This window comes from Sander vitreus, chromosome 4 (assembly GCF_031162955.1).
Source record: "Sander vitreus isolate 19-12246 chromosome 4, sanVit1, whole genome shotgun sequence".
NCBI lineage: Eukaryota > Metazoa > Chordata > Actinopteri > Perciformes > Percidae > Sander > Sander vitreus.
Genome location: NC_135858.1, coordinates 29,539,416 through 29,560,722, shown reverse-complemented (window position 1 = coordinate 29,560,722; position 21,307 = coordinate 29,539,416). Strand labels below are relative to the sequence as shown.

The 21,307-nt window shown below is 38.1% G+C and overlaps 1 protein-coding gene across 1 annotated transcript; it reads right to left on the bottom strand.

Annotated features, from left to right (window-relative positions):
• Positions 1-26: 26 nt before the first annotated feature.
• On the bottom strand, positions 27-20,391 carry LOC144517279 (uncharacterized). The gene is made up of 10 exons (XM_078249295.1): positions 20,213-20,391; positions 13,472-13,738; positions 11,470-12,333; positions 8,893-8,956; positions 8,671-8,762; positions 7,790-7,927; positions 6,669-6,706; positions 5,858-6,002; positions 4,099-4,136; positions 27-3,474 (listed from the first exon to the last, which is right to left on the bottom strand). Exons 1-10 carry the CDS (start codon positions 20,259-20,261, stop codon positions 3,172-3,174), a joined length of 1,998 nt encoding a protein of 665 aa, XP_078105421.1. The 5' UTR covers positions 20,262-20,391; the 3' UTR covers positions 27-3,171.
• Between the last annotated feature and the right edge of the window lie 916 nt (positions 20,392-21,307).

Here is a 21,307-nt window from a genome sequence, read left to right as displayed (position 1 = left end):
ATAAATTGCTATAAGTAATATTTAATTTTTAAGTTTTTATTGTGGTTTTAACAATGAAACATGTAAAACACAGCTCGCCACATGAGAGGCCATACAAAGTGTAACAGTTAGAATTATACATTTGTAATAAACAATATATATGTCTTATAATACAGATTTACAGTGCACAGAAGAGTGAATTGTATTATAAACAGTTTTACCAACAGAGAAAGGTTAAAAATAACTACAACAATTAGTTATAGAAAAATAGTAAATAATGATACTGAATAAAATTAAAGCAACAAAAAGGTGCATGCCTACAGTATATCTCTCGTCAATGAACCAATTGCTATATCTGTAGAGGTTCTGTCTAAACTCTGTTTCTATAATCAAGTGTGACTAAAGAGTAATTGGGAAAATAGTAGTGAGAAGGTGCTGTTCACATTTCAGTTCGTAGTCTGGTTAAAGTAATTTATAAAAGGTGACTAAATTTCATAGGACTTAAGGTCCTTGCACACTGAGTCAGAAATTTTTTAGCAGTTTTTTTCGTATCTGTCATCCAAAAAAAAACATACGCACAGAAACCTTGCACACTGAATCTAATGCTCATGAATGAATATATTTGCGAAGTATTTCGCAAAATAATACAAAATAGAGACTTCAAGCAGTGAGGATGATTTTGTTGTCTTCTCTCTTCTTAAAAAGAGAAAAAGAAATAGTAAATATTGGGTCAATCCAATCCTAAAATTGTGCAGAGAGCAAGGAAAGTTCCACCTCCTTATGAAGGAGCTGCAGGATTATCCCCATCCATTCAAAGTTTACTTCGACTACTGTCAGTGGCTCAGTTTGATGCTTTGCTAGCAATACTGGAGCCACATAAAATAATAAAGACCACCTAATTTCCGCAAACCAATTGATCCTGTTTTGAGGCTGGCAGTGGCTCTGACGTGTCAAAACACCTCTGCAAATGCTTGCTACGAATGCAAAAATCCGAAAAATTGAAACTCATCTGATTATTTATTTTTTAATGAGGGACTAAAGTTTCAGAGGCAGTGTGTAAACATGATTGACACAATGTAAAAAACGTATAAAATTTCTGACTCAGTGTGCAAGGACCTTTACCCTCCTGTCTTTTTAATGAGAAGCGGCGAAACATGCTAAAATGTAACATTAATGGGCACTTGCACACCATCAATTTCCGTCCACTAAAAGTGCTGTTTTTGCCACTGACAAGCTCAGATTATTATTCTAAGTGTCTGAAACCATTATGTAAAGTATCCCTACAAAACAGCCCAGAAGTCACCAAACTCACCAGACTCCATTTAAATAAACAATAATTTTATCATGGTAAAACACACTTCATTCAAAGAAAAATATTAACACAAAAGCCGTCTTGGTTAATCTTTCTACTGTTCCTTAAAGTATACTTAAAGTATTGCTTATTTAAATGGAGTCTGGTGGGTTTGGCGATGATGATTTTGGGGCTGTTTCATGTTAAACAAAAGGGATCTCACTCTAACAAAAAGCTCTATCTCTGTAGGGATCCTTTCCATAATTTTTTTAATGTTTTATTTTAAAGGTTTTTGTTTACATTAGTCATAGACACCAATGCATAGGAAAAAAGGGTCCAGGTTGAAACTAACCTTTAAATTGTACAAGGCAGTGTCAGGCACACACGCACCTGGTTAGCTCACCTGGTTGAGCGTGTGCCCCATGTACAGAGGCTCAGTCCTTGTCGCAGCGGCTGCCTGTTGGGTTCCAACCTGTGGCCCTTTGCTGCATGTATTCCCCCCTCTGTCTCCCACTTTCCTTACTTAATCTGTCCTATCAATAAAGGCAATACAAGCCAAAAAATTTAAAAAAAAAAGTACATTACACTGGTACAGCCTGTAACACGTATGAAACAGATAATATAATTATTAAATTACAAAAGGATTGACAGATAATACATAAAAGATAGAGTAAGCGGTCAAATAAATGCTTCTATATAAAGAAAATGTTCCGATGTAGAGCGTTTTGATCGTCCTAGAACAAGCTGACATCAGGAGATGTGAGATGCACGAGTTGAGAAAAGGCAGACTTAGACCTGTATCAGAGCATACTGAGACCTCTATGGCCTTTGATGTCACTCTAATACTTTAACTATACTGAAAGTGTACTAAAATGTGTCTCTTTAGTAACATTAAGTCGTTTGGGAAACTACAAGATCAGAGACTTCCTCCAAAATCCCCAGTGTTTTTACAGGCAGGCATAGTAATTATTTTCAATACACACATAGTGTTTGAAATGGTCTTTACACCCTGACAGCAATAAAAAAAACTTCTTTGCTCTGAAAAAAGGGTGAAAAATATCCATCTTTAGCTGCTGTAATCCTGTAAAAATGCCCACCAATACCAAGGCTTACCCTGGTATTCTTACCCTAACCTTAACTAATTTCAATCCTCATGCCTAAACCTAACCAATCAAACCAACAAAGACATTGAATACTAGCCAATCAGAGACAGAGTAGCAGGCCATGCCTTGGCCATCCTAGGGCTACATCTACACTACAACATTTTAATTTTTAAGCGTCATTTTGAGAAAAAAATGATCGGGCATTGGCGGGCTGGTGTTAACTGGAAGCAGGTTGTCTGACATTACTCTGCGGTTGAAAATCATGGATGTAGAAATTGAAAATACAAAAAAATACTTTGGAGAAAGAACAACAATGGTGAAAAGTAAGAGCAGGGATTTCTTAGCTTGGACCGACAACAAGGTGGAACTGTTACTGAAAGGTATGTAAGCCTACCTAACCAATAAGACTGACTGACGTGCATCCTCGTTTCCAAAGGTCTCCGTCTCGTCCAGACTACAACCAACCCCGGAGTTTTCAAACCAAAAAGGGGGCAGCAGTGTTTCCAAATGTCTCCGTTTTAGGGGATCAGAAACACCGGAGTACTGTGGATGTGAGGCGTAAACGTAGCAAAAGATATTTGTTTTTAAACCAAAACATAGTAGTGTAAATGCAGCCTAGGAAAATCAATTTGCGTACAGCACATTGTGACTAGTTGAGGGTCCCTGGGAGATTTAAGGGTCAACATCAAAAAGAGAGCCAGACCTGCTCTACCTGTTTAGAAAGCTTGAAATTTCAATCCAACAATAATTCAATTATCTCAACTCATCAACACCCTACAGTTCATGTAGCTACTTGAGTCAGTGTTTGGGTTTGATGGTCACACGGGTGTAGTTGACTTCATAGTCATCGTCATCGTCCTTGTTGTCCCTGCGTCCTGAGCTACTCTGAGCACCGACCTCACCCTGTTTTTTCACCAATTTGTCTGTCTTTGTCTTGCTGGTGTATCCCACCTCACCTTTTCTACCCAAACCATACAAATTGCTGTCCTTAAGCAAAGCATTGGCATTCAGAGACAGAGTTGCTCCTCCAGGTTTAACCCTGACATAGTCGGTTTTCTTCTTCATGGAGGACCTCTTTTGGCGAACAGGCAACTCCTCAAACTGGGAAACAAGGTGAAAGTCAGCAATGACAAGGAACTACACTGCAAAGTTAATAAGACAAGCTGATTATGAATATGCATTCTGATCAAGAGGACTTAACCGACGGACTGACAAAATTGACACTTTGTGGCATGTTTAGCCCCATTTCTGATGATAACTTTTACACAGCAGTCACTAAAATATGAAGCAGACACAAACGAGGGAAATCCTCACTGCCATGTAAAATGTCACTTGTGCAAAGACTAGACAGACTAGAGCTGCAAAAATGAATTGAATAGTTGTCAACTATTAAATTAACTGGCAACGATGTTGATAATCAATTAATCGCTTTGAGTAATTTTTTATGAAAAAAGGTAAAAATTCTCTGATTCCAGCTTCTTAAATGTGAATATTTTCTAATGTATTTAATACTCTATGGCCGTACATATCTTTGAGTTGGGGATCAAACAAGGAACAAACTAAAATCTGTATTGTGGCAAAATTAATTGTAAAACAGCACGTAAATAGGGAAATACTGTCCATAAATATTTGAGAAAACTATCAAGAGTCAGGGTGTTTTTTTATGTAAAAGAGAAAGAATGTACTACATCTTTCATGCATTATTTCCTGTACTGTATGACTCACCGCATCATCCGAGCTACTTGAGATCTCCGTGGCATCCCCTAAAAAGACAAACAGCATCATTCTCCATCTCTGGCTCAAATGAGTTATTGTTAAACTCTGTTAAATCCACAACAACAGTACATCTGTCCACAGTTTGAAATTCAGTCTCATGACTGAAAAAACAGGCAACTGAAACTTTTATGCAGAGAGCTGAGCATAGGATCTCCAAACTAATGTTGGTGGCTGAAAACATTTCCAAATGTCTCTGTTTTAGGGGACAATAATTCAACTATCTCAACTCAACATCACCATCATGTTGTCTTCTGCACTGACAACACTCTACAGTTCATGTAGCTACTTAAAGGTGCAATATGTAAAACTGACAGCTAGCGTTTAAAATAGTTACTGCAGTCCAAATTCAAAATACTGGGGGAGTCGTCTCCCCCCGGCCACGGGGGTTGCCATGATGAAAATGCCATGTTGTCTCACATAGCCAGACAGTACTCCACAGCACAGCGGAGTAGCTAACGTTAGACGCTGGCTATGTTGACAGTCATGAAAGCCCGTGCTCAAGCGGAGCTCTTTACCCGACTGACAGCCACCCTATCTCAGCTTAAAATTACTGCAACACCCGCTAAAAAACCATGACCTAGCAGGCCTCTCTTACAGACTGACAGCCACACTTTCTCGGCTTAAAATGATGGCAACAACTGCTAAAAATACTGCAAACTCACAGTCCGGTCCTCTCTACGCGACTGACAGACACACTTTCTTGGCTTAAAATGACTCCCCGTTGGTCGGCTACGGCTGCTGAACAGGCTACACAGTTGTTTTGCCAAAGTTAAATTGCATGTTTACATTATTAGGAAGACAAACTTGAGGTTTCTGTCATAAGTCTGTCGGTGGTTGTAAAAAGCCGTGGCCCGCTTGCCTGGTCGTCCGGTAACGTTAGCATTTATCGCGTGTTAGCATGGTGGCGTTAGCCAGCACCAGTCAGAATTACTTCACTGGCTGTGTCTCAATTGTTTTTGCGAGTAACCAACTCAGGTACTCTAGCTATATAATTCAATGTGAGTACACAAATGTTGAAATGACATAAAATGCCCGTCCCTTGTAGCTGTGATAAATTAGCCTGAAGCTAATGCTTACCTGTTCAGGAGGAAATTAGCCAACTCTGCATCCTTTTGGGCTCTAAGCTGTCTCCATCTTTCAAATACATCTCCAATATTTACCTGGGGTTTGTTACGTCTCTGATTATGCAACTGTTAGAAACATGCCATTTCTTTTAAGACGGGTAGAATCTATCTCCATTGATCCTGTTTGTTTGTTTTCCGCTTTCATGGCTGTACATTACAGCTGTAGCATGCTGGGATTACGTTTTTACAGGTATATCTGGCAACCTGGCCTGGCTGTCAAAATGGGCAGTAGATAACAACACAGGCCAAAACTAAAAAAGACATTCCGTCATGGAACGGAAATTTCAAAAGGAGAAAATACTGGCATTAGCATTGTTGTCAGAAAAGATAGTATTTCAACTTAGCATGTTTCCTTAATATCTGATGGCACATTGTGGTAATTTTTTGATTTAATACAGTAAATATATTACATATTGCACCTTTAACTCAGTGTTTGGTTTTGATGGTCACACGGGTGTAGTTGACTTCATAGTCATCGTCATCGTCCTTGTTGTCCCTGCGTCCTGAGCTACTCTGAGCACCGACCTCACCCTGTTTTTTCACCAATTTGTCTGTCTTTGTCTTGCTGGTGTATCCCACCTCACCTTTTCTACCCAAACCATACACATTGCTGTCCTTAAGCAAAGCATTGGCATTCAGAGACCGAGTTGCTCCTCCGGGTTTAACCCTGACATAGTCGGTTTCTTTCTTCATGGAGGACCTCTTTTGGCGAACAGGCAACTCCTCAAACTGGGAAACAAGGTGAAAGTCAGCAATGACAAGGAACTACACTGCAAAGTTAATAAGACAAGCTGATTATGAATATGCATTCTGATCAAGAGGACTGTATTCTTCTGTAAACTGACGGACTGACAGAATTGATACTTTGTGGCATATTTAGCCCCATTTCTGATGATAACTTTTACACAGCAGTCCCTAAAATATGAAGCAGACGCAAACAAAGGAAAGCCTCACTGCCATGTAAAATTTCACTTAAAATGCAAAGACTAGACAGACTAGAGCTGCAAAAAGGAATTAAATATTTGTCAACTAATAAATTAACTGGCAACTATGTTAATAATCAATTAATCGGTTTGAGTCATTTTTTATGAAAAAAGGTAAAAATTCTCTGATTGCAGCTTCTTAAATGTGAATATTTTCTAATGTATTTACTACTCTATGGTCGTACATATCTTTGAGTTGGGGACAAAACAAGAAACAAACAAAAATCTGTATTGTAGCTAAATGTATTGTAAAACAGCACGTAAATAGGGAAATACTGTCCATAAATATTTGAGAATACTATCAAGAGTCAGGGTGTTTTTTTTTTATGTAGAAGAAAAAAAACATTGCAGAACCTGAAAATAATGTACTCCATCTTTCATGCATTATTTCCTGTTGTACTGTATGACTCACCGCATCATCTGAGCTACTTGAGATCTCCTTGTTGTCCCCTATAAAGACAGACAGCATCATTCTCCATCTCTGGCTCAAATGAGTTATTGTTAAACTCTGTTAAATCCACAACAACAGTACATCTGTCCACAGTTTGAAATTCAGTCTCTGGACTTTGAAAAAACAGGCAACTGAAACTTTTATGCAGAGAGCTGAGCATAGGATCTCCAAACTAATGTTGGTGGCTGAAATATCCTTACAACTTTTGTGTTTTAGTCTGCCTGCCCAGACGCCAGTGTGTCGATCCCTTCGCCTCTCAACAAACTAAAGGGCTAAAGGGCGATACGCGATATGTATCTCGGTATTTTCTACAAAGTGGGCTAAATGTTCAGTTGTAAGTCAAATATGTGATATCACAGGCACTTTCATTAAAACAGGCTGTCTGTTTGGTTTGGTTTTCATCCCTGTCCGAAAACATACAGCTGCAACACATGTAAAAGAAAACTTATATGAAATAAATAGCCTATATCAAATAAAAACATCTCCTTGGAAAATATATTGAGTTAAAGTATTAGAAGTAAAATTACTCAATTCAGAAAAATCCTCACATTTTAGAACCTGGAAACGATCCAACCACTTGTGTGTTTAATGGTCTATTAAACAGCATTTCAGCTGGACTTGTAGGCCTGTATATTGTTGGGTAGTTTCATTTATAATACAACATCAGATTTTATAAAACTACATGTGTTTTGTGTGCAAAAATCTTAATTTGTAAAGTAACTAGTAACTAAAGCTGTCAGATGAATATAGTGAAGTAAAAAGTTCATTATTTCTCTCTGAAATGTAATGGAGTAGAAGTAGAAAGTGGCATGAAAAGAAAAGACTCAAGTACAAGTACCTCAAAATTTGTACTTAAGTACAGTACTTGAGCAAATGTACTTAGTTACATTCCACCACTGCTGATGTATTATTGGTATGCATACGTTTTTCTACGATATCATATGAACGTGTTCATGAGAATGCGTTGATCATACACACCTGATCCATTGTTAATATACAAAATGTTGATTAGTATAGCTGTAATATTCAACTGTACAAAAGAGTTTAATACATTATGGTTAAATAAGAGAAATTGTTCATACCTCCGCCCTGTTTATCAGGTGGGGGCACATCACATTGCTGATTGTAGTATTGGGCAATTGCGTTAGCGTACATATTTGCGTGGATGTCAACTGCTGCCAGTGGTGTTCTCCTTTCAAACAACCTCTTGAGTTTTTGACCTAACACATGAAACTATAGTTAGTTCTTACTCAAGGTAAGGAAATATTTAAAATGCAATACAGCCATAAAGTGTAATCAGCAAACAGTTTGTATCACTGCCAAAAAAAGAATCATAATGCATCAGAGGCTCACAAATGTTGCTGGTCAAGGGTAGCCATTGTGTTTCCTCAGCATAACATTACTGCTGAGAATACTGCACTTTTTGGACATTGGTCCACTTGCGAACGTTGGTCCATGGAGTCTGGGGAGTTTGGCGTTTTAGGGCTCTTTCATGTTAAACAAAAATGATCTTACTGTTTAACAAAAAGGTCTATCTCTGTAGGGATCCTTTCCATAATGTTGTCAGACACTTAGAATAATAATCTGAGCCTGTCAGCGGCAAAAACAGCACTTTTAGTGGATGGAAATGACGATGCACATTTGCTCTATAGGGTTACATTGCAGCCCGGTTTGCAGTTGCACAACGTTGTCGCTCAATACTGGACCAGTTTCAAAGATTGTTGTTCATATTAGTCACTTAGACACTAATGCATGTTAAAATAGGATCCAGGTTGAAAAAAAACGACCCTTTAATAAAGCCAAACCCAACCAAATCAACACAAATATCCTTTATATGTCAAACTGTCTTAATATAATTAAAATGATACATGCTGTATTGTGGGACATTAATCATATTGTAACAATCTCAATTCTTATTATTGATTATAAACAATAGTTTCTATAAATATGGGTTGGTACTTACTGTTGCATTTGGTGGCAGTAACTAACACAATGCTGATGATAAGGACTATGCAGATCACTACTATTAAGATGCCTATATTGTGTCCCTGGTTTCTGTTGGATCAATAAGACAGGAATATTTACCATCAGGAAGCTTCACATTTACACTGACTGCAATAAATACTAGTATACTAAAAAATTATATATATAATGTATGAAATGATTAAATAACAAGCAATACAACCTTAGTCCACCGTCTGGTGGGGCAGGCCTCCAAGGTCGAAAGTATAGTGAATCAGAAGAAGGTTCTGTAAAATGGAAAGTACAATGAGATGTCACTGTACACAGAATGCATCTTAGTCTGCCATGTTCCTTTAGTGTGGTATAGCGAGGGAAGATCAAACAGTGGGTGGTTTGCCAGCAACTTGACCTCCCTGTATTTTGACAATGATAGACATTTTATGTCATACATTTCATATCATGTGAACACAATGTACACGTCCAATGCCAACGTGCAGTAGCAGTGCAGGAAGTAGTGTGCCCGTCATGCATCAAGGCAGGAAGTAAGGCTGTGAGGTGGGGGTGGTGAAAGGGTGTGGAGCATGTCTGACTTCGGTGTTTGGTGTTTTAGGCCCCCAACGTCGCCTTCCAGGCTGCGCAGCAATGGTTATGTTTAGGGTTAAGGTTAACCTACCTGGAAGGCAACGTTGGAGGCTTAAAACAACAGCTCTGACTTCCATGCAAAAGACCATTTGTATTTATTATAAGGATCCCCATTAGCTGACGCCTAGACGACCAGCTAGTCTTCATGGGGTCCAAAACCAGAGCTTGTGTCCTGCACAGACTTGTAAACACATTTGTCATTTTGTAAACCAACTATGGAAGCAGATTAGGGCCACATGTATGGCAATGCGTATGGCAATGTTTTGTTTATTTTGTTTTGTTTCATATCTTCTGCACGTAGCATGTGTGTTAATATGTATATAACATACAGAAATTCATATCAATTCATTTAATGAGATTGATAAGATTCTGAGGGACCTAAGAACAAAATATAAATAAAATACAATGTAAAAAGGGTAAGTGTACTAAGCAAATGCTTCAACCTACACCTTTTCGGTCAGTATTGATTAGAAACTAGTTAAGATGACACTGTATGAATTAAGGTGACTTTGTTATAGTTTTTTTTACAATTTATGTTATGTATGTGATGTTGTGAATCAATGTGATCGAAATAAACAAAACAAAAAAATAAAAAGTAAAATCAGGAAAATGTACTAAAGCATTAAAATTAAAAGTACTCAATGCAGAAATATCTTCACATTTTAGAAAGTGGAAATGATCCAAACAGTCAACTGAGTGTTAAATCGGCTAATCACTTCAGCTGGACTTGCAAGCCTATATATTATTGTGTATTCACTAAATAATACAGTGCATTGTAGGAAAACAACATTGCCCTAAAATGTAAATAGTGACTTAGTCTGGACGCAGGCCTTAGAGTGCGACTTTTTTTTCTCAGAACTTAAATACATTTTTCACATTGGCCCTAATCCTTTTCCATAGTTACCAATACATTTATGTAACCTTAACCATGCTTTAGTTGCCATGCACTGATATAAAAAGCAGGACATTTAAAAGTATTGGCATTGGAGGTAAAAAGGAAAAGAAAAACTAACAATGTAGTTGGGGAGTGCAGCATCGTACACTATTGATGGACTAGTTTGAGATGGGTTTATGTTTTTGTACGTTTTGTACTTTCTATGTCCTTATACCTAAATGTCAAAACCGGTTTGTCATTGCCTTCCAAAACAATCCATATCAAAACAATTCATAGAGTATGATTTGGTTTGGATAAGGTTTGGGTTTGGATAAGGAACTTAAGGTTAAGGTTACGGAAAGATGGCGGTTGCCAGTTTCCAAGTCAGACACACTTCATCCATTACACACAGATCTCCTCCCTATGAGATTTTGCAGTGCTAACCGTGAAAAATGTCACACTACTTCCTCCATTACTTTTGACACCGGACATTCACAGGAAGAAGAAGCAAAGAAGTGCATGTCACATAAGTGTTTGAATGAATGACCAATGCTTACAGGTCTGTGGCAACTTGCACTCTCCAAAATAGTGCTTTGCCTGAAGCATCAACCTGATTAGCTGTACTAGCTGCATGCTTAGCTCGTAGATGATAGTTAAACTTGAAGTGCTTCAATGATATTTTAGTTCCATTTCAAGGTGCATATTGCTTTTGACTTGTCGACGGAGTCATCTGGGAATTTTTTTAAGTAAAACGCGCAATTTAGAACTTTGTTGTTCATCTCCATGGCTGCAGCAGGAGGTAGAAAGTGTCTGTGGCAGCTTGACAACAAGTAAAGGTGCCACAAAGGGTCAAAATAGTGGCTGCCAAAGATTCTAGAGCATAGCAATTCTTTGTAGCAAAGATTATTTGGTAATAGCACCAGTGACTGTGTAAAATAAAGAATCTTTGGTGCACACGATTAAAGTGATGAACACAATTATAACGCGTTATATGCGTCTTTAATCTCATTGCTGACAGCCCTAATCTATTCTTTTTCAAATGAACCCTGACTTGGATTTTATTTGATATTTTTCTTTATATTGTTTTCACTTCCAATTAAGTCATTGCATTTTGCCACAGTTTGTCTTCCTAGTTTACATTAAACTTAGTTTTGACCTTCAATTTTGTCACAAAGTGTCATCTATCACAAACGTCATGACAATGGAACAAAAAGAACAGATATGCTTTATATTTGGGGAAAAAATAAAGGTAAAAAGTGTATGTAAATATTGTACTGTACATACCCACAACAGCAAGTGTAACATCTGAAGTCCCCATGCTGGACGTGCAGCGATATGTTTTGTTATTATCGTTTGGCGTGACACACATTTCCAATATGGTTTTGTCATAATTTTCTATTATATTCTCCGTCACAGAGGTACAGTGGTAGCCACTCACTCTACACCAAAAAGGTTTGAAATAATAATTGTCATGCCAACAACTGAGTTTAAGCAGACTGTACATGTTTATGTTCAGTCTTCTGTTTCTTATATGAGGTAAGTCTTTTACAAGTGAAATACGATTTGGCTTATAAGGTTTAAAATAAACATTGGAATTCTCATGGCTCCCTGAAGTCTTTGCCACACACATGAACTGTTTAATTTTTGAGCAAGGCGCATGATCAAGAGTCAACACTAGGGAGGACTTGAATCTATCTTCTACACTCCTCACTGTGTCGGGACACTCTGAATTGTCACATAGCCAAGATTTCGAAAAATGTTGCAACTCCTGGGAATACTCGCATGTGATCTCAAGCTTGGGGTTATCTGGAACATGTATGATCTGCAAATTATTGTCTTTGTCTTTAACCTGGAGTTTCACTACATAGACCTTTGTCTGACTTGGAAAAATCAGTGTCAATCTGTAGGATCCTGTATCGTTGTGTGTTACGTTGCGTTTCTCCAGAGAGAAGGAGCTGTCAGCATCCAGGATCTGGAAATCCCCTCTGGGTCCATTTTCAGGACCCATGACCGTGTTTGGCTGACAGACATCTGCAGTGTCCAAGCGGCACCAGTGTTTCTCCGAGGCGGCCATGATGTCCAGTTTATTGCTGCTTGATAGAACTATTGATTGTCCCACAGTCCCAATCACAAGAGTTTGGTTTTGATCTGACAAAATCAACAACAAAAACAATTAGTGGGCTCTGAGCACAGTTCAACTGATGCAATCCGTTTAGTAACTTTTACTTTGGTGTCACTAATATGCGCAAATAGAGTTCACAGTAGAGAGAGACCGAGTTATACATCGGTCAGGTTATTGAGCTTCAATGAAAGTGCAGTGCTTTATTTATAATCTGTGGAAACTTTGCTGATGATGTATGGGATTGAGCGGGTTGGGGAAAAGGTGAACTAGGTTATTAGATAGAAGATAGAAGTATACTGTATGACAATCAATGTAGTGGAAAGCTTAATTTCACAAAAATAACACCTTTTTTCAAATGAGAGGATATCATAATAATACATTTTTGTACCATTTGATTGTATTGTTTACAAGTTTTTTGAGTTAATTCAAAGCATTCTCGTGAACGGGTTCTTATGAGAGCGTAAAAAACGTATACACAACAATTCGGGTTTCGGGACCCCTAGGGCTCCTCACAGTTACTTCTGGGGTTGGGGGGGCACCAAATTATTGTTTTAAAAAAAACTTAAATGTCTTAACATGAATCCAAAATATTATTAGCAAATATAAATCAGCCTATTTGTTGAAAAAAAAAACCATTAATGATGGTTTACTAGCCTATAGGTAAGTTAGTCAACCACGTAGCCATCCACAGATACAGTTAAAGGTTTTGTAACCGACATTCGTTAATATCAAAAAGTTACGCACTAAAACTTTAATCCAAAGGATTTACTGTATGTTTAACACTAAACATGATTCATAAAATCATGCCAACAAATATTGTTTTTATAGCTTAGTATTCTATGCATTAAAAATGTATGTATAAAGGCTTAAGGCCACCCTACACGTTAATGTAGACCCAGTTTAATACGCAACTTCATTTAATACAATATATGTAGATGTAAAACATTAAAGACTCCTAATGAATATAGTTGCAGACAGGAAAGTGTGAATCCGTATTCTTCATGTCTAGTATGATTTGAATATATCTATGAAGAATTTAAATAAATTTTTTATATGTGGCACAAACCTTTTCCATAGTGCTCAAATAACTTCAGTCTTACAAACAAAATCACAAAAACATCTGTGCTAACAGTGCAAAAATAGCTATCTAACAAATTGACTTACCTTCCAACACATTTAATGTGTACTTTTGCCCAATTTTCTGGTTGTAGCACGCATACAGTCCTGAGTTACTGTGCTTGAGTCCAGATAACTCGAAATATTTCTCAGAATTGTTGGTTGTAGAAGGAAAGACCAGAACTGTCCTGTCCGTACAGCAATGCTTAGAGAATGAAGAGCAGTAACACTTTGTTAAGTCCTCATTTGTGGAACATACAAGCGTAACTGAAGCACTAGTCCTCACATTGATGGTTATCTCTGCTCCCAGAGTACCTGGAATGACAAAACAGATATTACTGTTGTAGCAACAGATGATATGATCAACTTCAATGTCAACTTCGTTTGTCAAAAATGTGTGGGAGGGAAGGAAAGAGGAAGCCATAGCACTAGGACTCAGACAAGAGGCAGAGTTTAAACGGGGGTGGAGAGCTTGCTCGGGCATTTCTTCCTGCACTAAGGGCGTTTTCGCACCTGTAGTTTGTTTGCTCTGGTCCGAATCAATTGATTTCCCCTTGGTTCGGTTTTGTTCCAAACTGAGAAAAAGCCAAGTGAACCAAATCATTTCAAATCACGCAAGAACGTTCACTCCGCATATGGGTCAGATGTGTCGGAGCAAGAAAGTAAAGACAGGAGGGACTATTGCGTATTTCTTGCATCTCCATGGTCAAACCAGCTAATTTCATACAAATCATTTTTCAGACATTGTTTCGCGAGCGACATTACTAAGTCTACTCTGCTCACTGAGACTTCGCTCTGCTCTGCCGGTGTCTTTCTCCAACTTTAGCTCCGGCTGGTTTGAACATTGAACCATTGAGATGGGAGTGACGGCGAGCTTGACTACAGGAGCTATTTTGTTCAAACTTGCGCAGTACACCTAGTAGTTGCGTCGGTTCGAGGTCGGATCACGTTCTCACCACAAACAAACAGCTCCAGAATTCTCTTGAAAGTGTACCCTTTTGGTGCGCATCCGAGTGCGATTGCTGCATTTACAAGCTGCCCAAACGAACAGCACCAAGGGGGGAAACCAACTCTAGTAAGATTCAACAGAACTAAATGAGGCAGGTGTGAAAGCCCCCTAAGATACTCCTGAGAAAGCAGCCGAGACCCGCCTTTGTTTGATGGGGTAGGCCCTATTCCTGATGTAAAATGTATCTTAAAGTATTATTTTAGTGAACATTGAACTGTTTAGTCAGCAAGTATTTTTTTCCCACCATATTAAAGATTTGTTAAATGACAAAACCTGTTCTTTGTTAGATTCCTCATGTTGGGTGAGGGACAAACAATTTGAGTGATTGCTCAGGCACATCAGCCAAGAAATAAGGTACGCTCATGCCAAATGGAGATGTTCTTAAGTGGGTTAATAAGGTCTTTTATGTAATATTAACATTATCTATATATTTATTTTTATAAATGTACTTTCCAGTCACCTCCAAGTGTAAAGGGACTATTATATCTTTGATAAGTATAATCATTTTATTTTATTGCATGTTTTGCAAAAGTTTTTGTGAAATTTTCTTCTGTATAGCCTTTTAACTGTATGATTTTAACTGTTTAACTGTATAGCCTTTGTATCTGTGATTTTCTAGTTTTAAACAAAGACACTGCAAAATGAGCCAACCACTGTTTCCCCCAGTTTTAGCCTTTAACTAACCTACTCTATGGGCCGTTTTGAATTGGTTTTTCGTGTGGGGTTTCTGCTGTGTTGGTAGAGGAGCCATCTTGCATGCATGTTTTTGTGGTTTAAGCTACCTTAGTGTGTTGTCAATAGACATTTTGAGTGTGTAGAACTGTGTGAATTGGTTTGTGTGTCATGTTGGGATTATCTATAAATTGCCTTCATATTTTGTGACAAATTCTTTTGTTGGAGCTTAACTCTACATGTGTCCCTCTGAGTGCAGTTTAACCCCACCCTGTTTCTTTTTTTTTTGTCTGCTTATTGGGTTTTTGATGGTTTCTGTAGAGGCTATATATTGTATGCCATCACGCTGTATGGCCTGCATTCTCTAGGTTCTCTAACTGGGATGTTAATAAAATCTATATTATTTGTATAGCAGTCTCTGGTTCTGTGCGTTTGATATGTCTTAGTTACATGTTTATTTTTGTCTTTCATTTTGTCTTACATTCCCACTTTACTTTTATTTTGTACCGACAGCTCAGGTACTGCTTCTTTCAAAGTAAAATGATCTCTCTCTCTCTCTCTCTCTCTCTCTCTCTCTCTCTCTCTCTCTCTCTCTCTGAGTGCACTACCTTGTAGCTGATATGCAAAGCATGGCGTCTGAGCACTTGAAAGTTTCCATTCTATATCAGATGCAGGAAGATGACAAGATTACTGACTCTATGTTTACAGACCATAACAAGATTATTACATCTTTAACTGCAAAAGACGTGGTATGTTCAACTTTATTTATTTACGGATTGTAATTGTACGGATAAGTTCTCTCTTTCTCTCTCTCTCTCTCTCTCCCCTGGTTAAGTGAATAATTGGGTTATTGCCATTTCTCTCAGTATACATGAGCTGGGAAGAGTGGGAAGAATGATGGGAGTGACTTTACAGTAGGGCGCTCTGCCAACGCACAACTAGAATAAGCATTTTTCTTCTGGTTGACTTTTGTCAAAATCACAACACCTTGGAAAGCATCGAGAACATGGATTACTCATGGTCCCAGAAATGGGTCTTAATGATAGTACTTGCCATGGTGAAGTCCTCAGTGGGTTTAAAGGTTTAAAGCTTGTGTTGTTGCTGGTGTTTTTGGCACCGTTGTTTCCAACTGCTCTCTTTTATTTTCGGGTCAAAAACCAATGCAGTGTTTACATGGTGTTTGAGAGACCGTGGTGTTGCCTTAACCCAAATATGATGGGGTTTTTAAGCTGCATGTAAACACACTGTTTGATCACTGAGTCAATGCGTTTACATGCAGTTTAAAAACCTGATTATATTTTGACCCAGAAATAGAAGAAAGCAGTTGGAAGTAACAGCGCCAAAAACAACAGCAACAACACAAGCTTTAACCCCACTGAAGACTTCGCCATAAGGTAGGGTGACCAGACATCCCGGTTTGACCGGGACAGTCCAGATTCTGAGTTGTGTGTCCCGAGTCCCGACAAAAGCCTGTCGGGACGCTAAAATGTCCCGGTTTACACCAACCACTATGAAATGTCCCCGTTGTCAGCGATTACATAGCCAACGTGGTCTTATTATAGCCCGATCATTAACTAAACCCACGTAGAAAGACTAATAAAGCGTCCAGCGTATGATTTTAACAATGTGTGCGTGTGTGTCAGTCAATCGTAGCGGTCTGTGTCTGCATAATCTGTGCAGCCAGCGTTGCAATGTATCTTTGTAAACATTGTCGCAATGCCTCTTATTATCTGTCTCGTTTTAACCAGTCCCTCCAGGGACGAGCGCTGGGTGGAAATGTTCGCGCATTTCAAAAGCAGGGAGATTCCGTTCAAAAATGTAGGTCTCCTTTGTCAGTTCGCCATGTGTCTACCAGGCACAAATGCTCCCATTGAGCGGATCTTTTTGCTCATGAACAACACATGGACTGACGAGAGGAACCGTATGACCATTCCCACCTTAAATACGCTACTCGTCACACGGGCCAATTTTGCTGAAACCTGTGCGCAATTTCACAGTAGGCTTTCAGCCAACATATTGATTCTTGAGCAAATTCACTCCTCTAACAAATACTGTATACAGAAGGAATGTTTCCAATACATTTTTACAAGATCACTCACACTTTTTTTTAATCTGTTTTAAATGTACTTCAAAAGGGATATTGTTTTCAGTGCTCAAGTGCTGTTTGAGACTGGATGTACTCCGGTGGTAACTGAGTTCAACATTACATGCAAATAAATTTAGTCTTGTGGAGAGAACCACCTGGAAGGGCTTTGAAACTCAACTTGCCATTCAAAAGACCCTTTTCTTTATCCATTTCAGCTCAAGGGGCTTTGTTTCTGCTAGCCAATCCACTCCCATTCATGCATGTATTATGAGACCTGTAAGACATGCTCCCATTCCGCCGTCTCGTCTCCGCTATACATAAATATATTTGAATGTATTTATAAGTCGCTGAGGGTCTGAAAAGTCGCTAAATCTAGCGAGAAAGTCGCCACGCTGCCAACACTGTCTACAACATTACTGCTGCAGCTCGCTGTACATTTTTCAATGTGCATCCGTTTTCAACCTCTATATTATGGCTTTGGCTTTTTGTTTCCTGTCCCAGATCTTAAAGCATATTGTCGTTTTTGCAAAGTGCTACATACAATTAGATATTTCTTTTAAACACACAGATAGCATAAAAAATAGCCGTTACCTGTAACACTTTATAATTACCATGATGAATAAACGGTAAATTGAAAGTGAATTCAACTTTGGATAATAAAGATATTTACCTGCCAAAAACAATCATACATGCATTCATTTCAGACCGGTTAGATTACTGCAATGCCCTTTTCTCATGCCTCTCACAAAAAAAAACTCAATAAACTTCCACTCATTCAAAATGTCGCAGCCAGACTCATGACAGAAGAGAACACATAACTCCGATTTTAAAATCACTTCATTGGCTTCCAGTCCATTTTAGAGTGGATTTTAAATTGTAATGATCACTTTTAATGCTCGTACTGGATTAGCTTCTAAATATATAGCTGATCTTCCCACCTCGTCTGAGCCTAAACCTAACCTGAGATCCTCTGGGTCGTTCCCTGTACAAACCTAAAAATACTTGTTTTGTAAACCATCTAAACCAAACCAAATAACCATTTTATTTGGATGGCTATTTTAAAGTTTTAACTGATGCTTATAATAATTAGTTAATGGTTAATAAGTGGTTTATAAAGCATCAAGTAACAAAAGAATCGTTCAGAAGAAGGCTTTGTGCCGAAATGCGTCAGTGTTGATTTATTTTTATATGAGCCTAATGAAATAAGTGAAATGACAGTACTTTGTCCTGCTTAACTTAACCTTATCTTCACTTTTTGGAACAGGCCTATTTGATTTTGGGTTTAGCACTCCCCAGAGAATCTCCAGAGTTGAAGTGCAACCTCTTTTTTCAACTCATCAACTAACATTATTATGGCCCCATTAAATCTTTTACATCAGGGGTCTTCAATGTTTTTTTAAGCCAAGGACCCCTTAGCTGAAATAGAGATGCAGGGACCCCCCACATATGTTGTACAAAATGTAGTTGCATATTAAACAATAACGTGTAGGTAGGCCTCAAGCCTTTATACTAGTGCTGTCAAACGATTAAAATATTTAATTGTGATTAATCGCATTAATGTCATAGTTAACTTGCAATTAATCGCAATTAATCGCACAATTGTATCTATTGTAAATGTCCAGAGATTTATTTTTGTCCAATTTTTTTTTTCTTCATTTTAATGCTCTTATCAACATGGAAAAGTGGATCGGCTTGCTTTGTGCTTTTGTCGCCTGGCTTTGACGAGGGGGGGTAGAATTCGCATCAGCTGTGTGCTTGGCCATCAAGTGGTATTTCAGACTGGACCTGCTGCGATGATAGCTCAGTTCACAACGACAAAATCACTTTGGTCTTGTCAGTGGAACCATTTGGCAACTTTTTAAAAGTGAACTTTCCATTCAGAATCTTATTGGCATCCATTTCGGCGTCTCGCGCTCGCCATCCTCTCAAAACGTAACGTTAGCCTAGTACTCTTTGGCCGGCTCGCAAGCCCAAACAAGTGTGTGCGGCGTGCCTGTTGTTTTGTTTCCGGTCTACCTAGATCCGGTGAGGTGTTGTAGTTTTTCTAACGTTACTAGTTGTTGCAACAGCATGTGAAAAAAACTCTAGGCCAAGTTTGCTAGGCCAAAAAGAACATTAATCTCGCGATAAAAAAATGTACGCTGTAAAATTGGGTTTGCGTTAACGCCGTTAATAACGCGTTTAACTGACAGCACTACTTTATACATACCTTTTTTTGGTGCCATACCATACCATAGAAAAATAATTTGGAGGCCCCCGGCAGTAACTCTGAGAACCCCATAGGTGTCTCTGACCCCCTGTTGAAGATCTCTGCTTTAACAAATAATCTATAAAATGTGATGATGTGTGCCAAAATAACCTGTTACAATAACATAAAATATGGCATTGCACTTACTCTGCAAGTCAATGTGGCTCAAGCAGAGAGGAGCTTTTCAAAACTAAAGTTGATCAAGTCACACCTGAGGTCAACCATGTCCCAGGAACGGCTCACTGGCCCTTTCGTCAATATCAATCATTCAAGGCGAGCAGATTTCATACGATAACATCATTGATGATTTTGAATCAAGAAAGGCCAGAAAGGTCAGGTTTTATATATATATATTATTATTATTATTATTATTATTATTATTATTATTATTATTATTATTATTATTATTATAACAACATAAGTGAAAGAGAAAATTAAATTTCTCAATTGCACAAATCCTTCATTAGAACATTTTAAAAACACACTAAGAGAATCCAGTTATTTAACTATTGCAATTACAACAGGAAACACACTTTTTAAGTTGCACAATCTCCACCTCCACAAAATATGACAGTATAAGTTATCAGAACGTAAAATAAATATACACTATAATATAGTAATTGAAACTATAGGAATAGAAACTGTAAGGCCCGGTCGCCAACTTTTCTGAGGAAAACCCTGGTTTAATTAACTATTAACTTACCATGTATTACCGATGGTAATTCTAAAGTGTTCTTTTCATTTTAATGAAAAAGTAAAATCAAAATTACTTACCCTCTGCAAGGAACAGAAATATGCAGAGTTTCACGACACAGCTGTTCATTGTCGTATTTCGCAGATCCAGACTCGTAATGATCGATTTTTATATTCAATTACTTGTTTGAGAGCATTAAGTGAAGTATTTGTGATTCTTGTACTTCTTAGGTCTAAGTGTCATCTGCATCAGTGCTTTATGCAGCCGCTGAGCAATGTCTGATCAACAGGAAACCCTGTAACACTTGTAGCCTCAGTGGAAACTTGTGGCTTATGACACAGGATGAAAGAGCGATTGGAGATCAAAAGACTAATAGCATTGAGTTAAAAGTGAATGCTTCGTGCAGCCGTTGAGCAACGATACATCAACAGCAAACCCACACAGTCAAATGTGTTTCCTTAGTGGAAAGTAGTGGTTTACCACTCAGGATGCAAGAGGAAATGGAGGTTAAAATACACAGATGCAATTTTATCAGGTCTAAAACTGTCTCATCAGTCCTAGCTGAGACTGTCCTCCCCATCCTGTTTAATTTGGAGGACTTGTCCAAACTAAATGAAAAACATGACACATATTACATGGTATTCTCCTTTGTTTTCAGCCTGAATGCTATTTCCCCATGCATTGGTGTGTAAGTGACTGAAGGGAACAAAAATCTTTGAAATTTAGTCCAGTATTGAGCGAGAACTCTATAATCCATAGGGAAAATGTGCATCGTCAATTTACGTCCACTAAAATGCTGTTTTTGCCACTGACAGGCTCAGATTAGTATTCAAAGTGGATGACTAAAATATGGAAAGGATCCCTACAGAGATAGGCCTTTCTATTAAAGAGTAAGATCCTTTTTGTTTAACCAGAAACAGCTCTGAAATTGCCATTGCCAAATCCACCATTCCACCAACTCCATTTAAATAAACAATACTTTTAGCATGTATAGAGCCAGCATATTTTCACATGTAAATGGGTGAATTAAGGGTTTATTCAACCAAACCACAGTGGTGATTGTTGGAACAGTGGAAATAAAAACCAAAACAGCTTATGATAGTTTTATTTATTTTTCTGACGACTTTGGATTAGATGTGTTTTACAGTGATACAATTACTATTTTGTTTTGTTAC

Coding starts and splice junctions, on each gene's coding strand:
- LOC144517279 (XM_078249295.1), bottom strand. CDS start 20,261: ATGAACAGCTGTGTCGTGAAACTCTGCATATTTCTGTTCCTTGCAGAG. Junction 13,739..20,212: donor ATTTCTGTTCCTTGCAGAGG/GTAAGTAATTTT, acceptor TTGTCATTCCAG/GTACTCTGGGAGCAGAGATA. Junction 8,957..11,469: donor TGTTACACTTGCTGTTGTGG/GTATGTACAGTA, acceptor TCCATTTTACAG/AACCTTCTTCTGATTCACTA.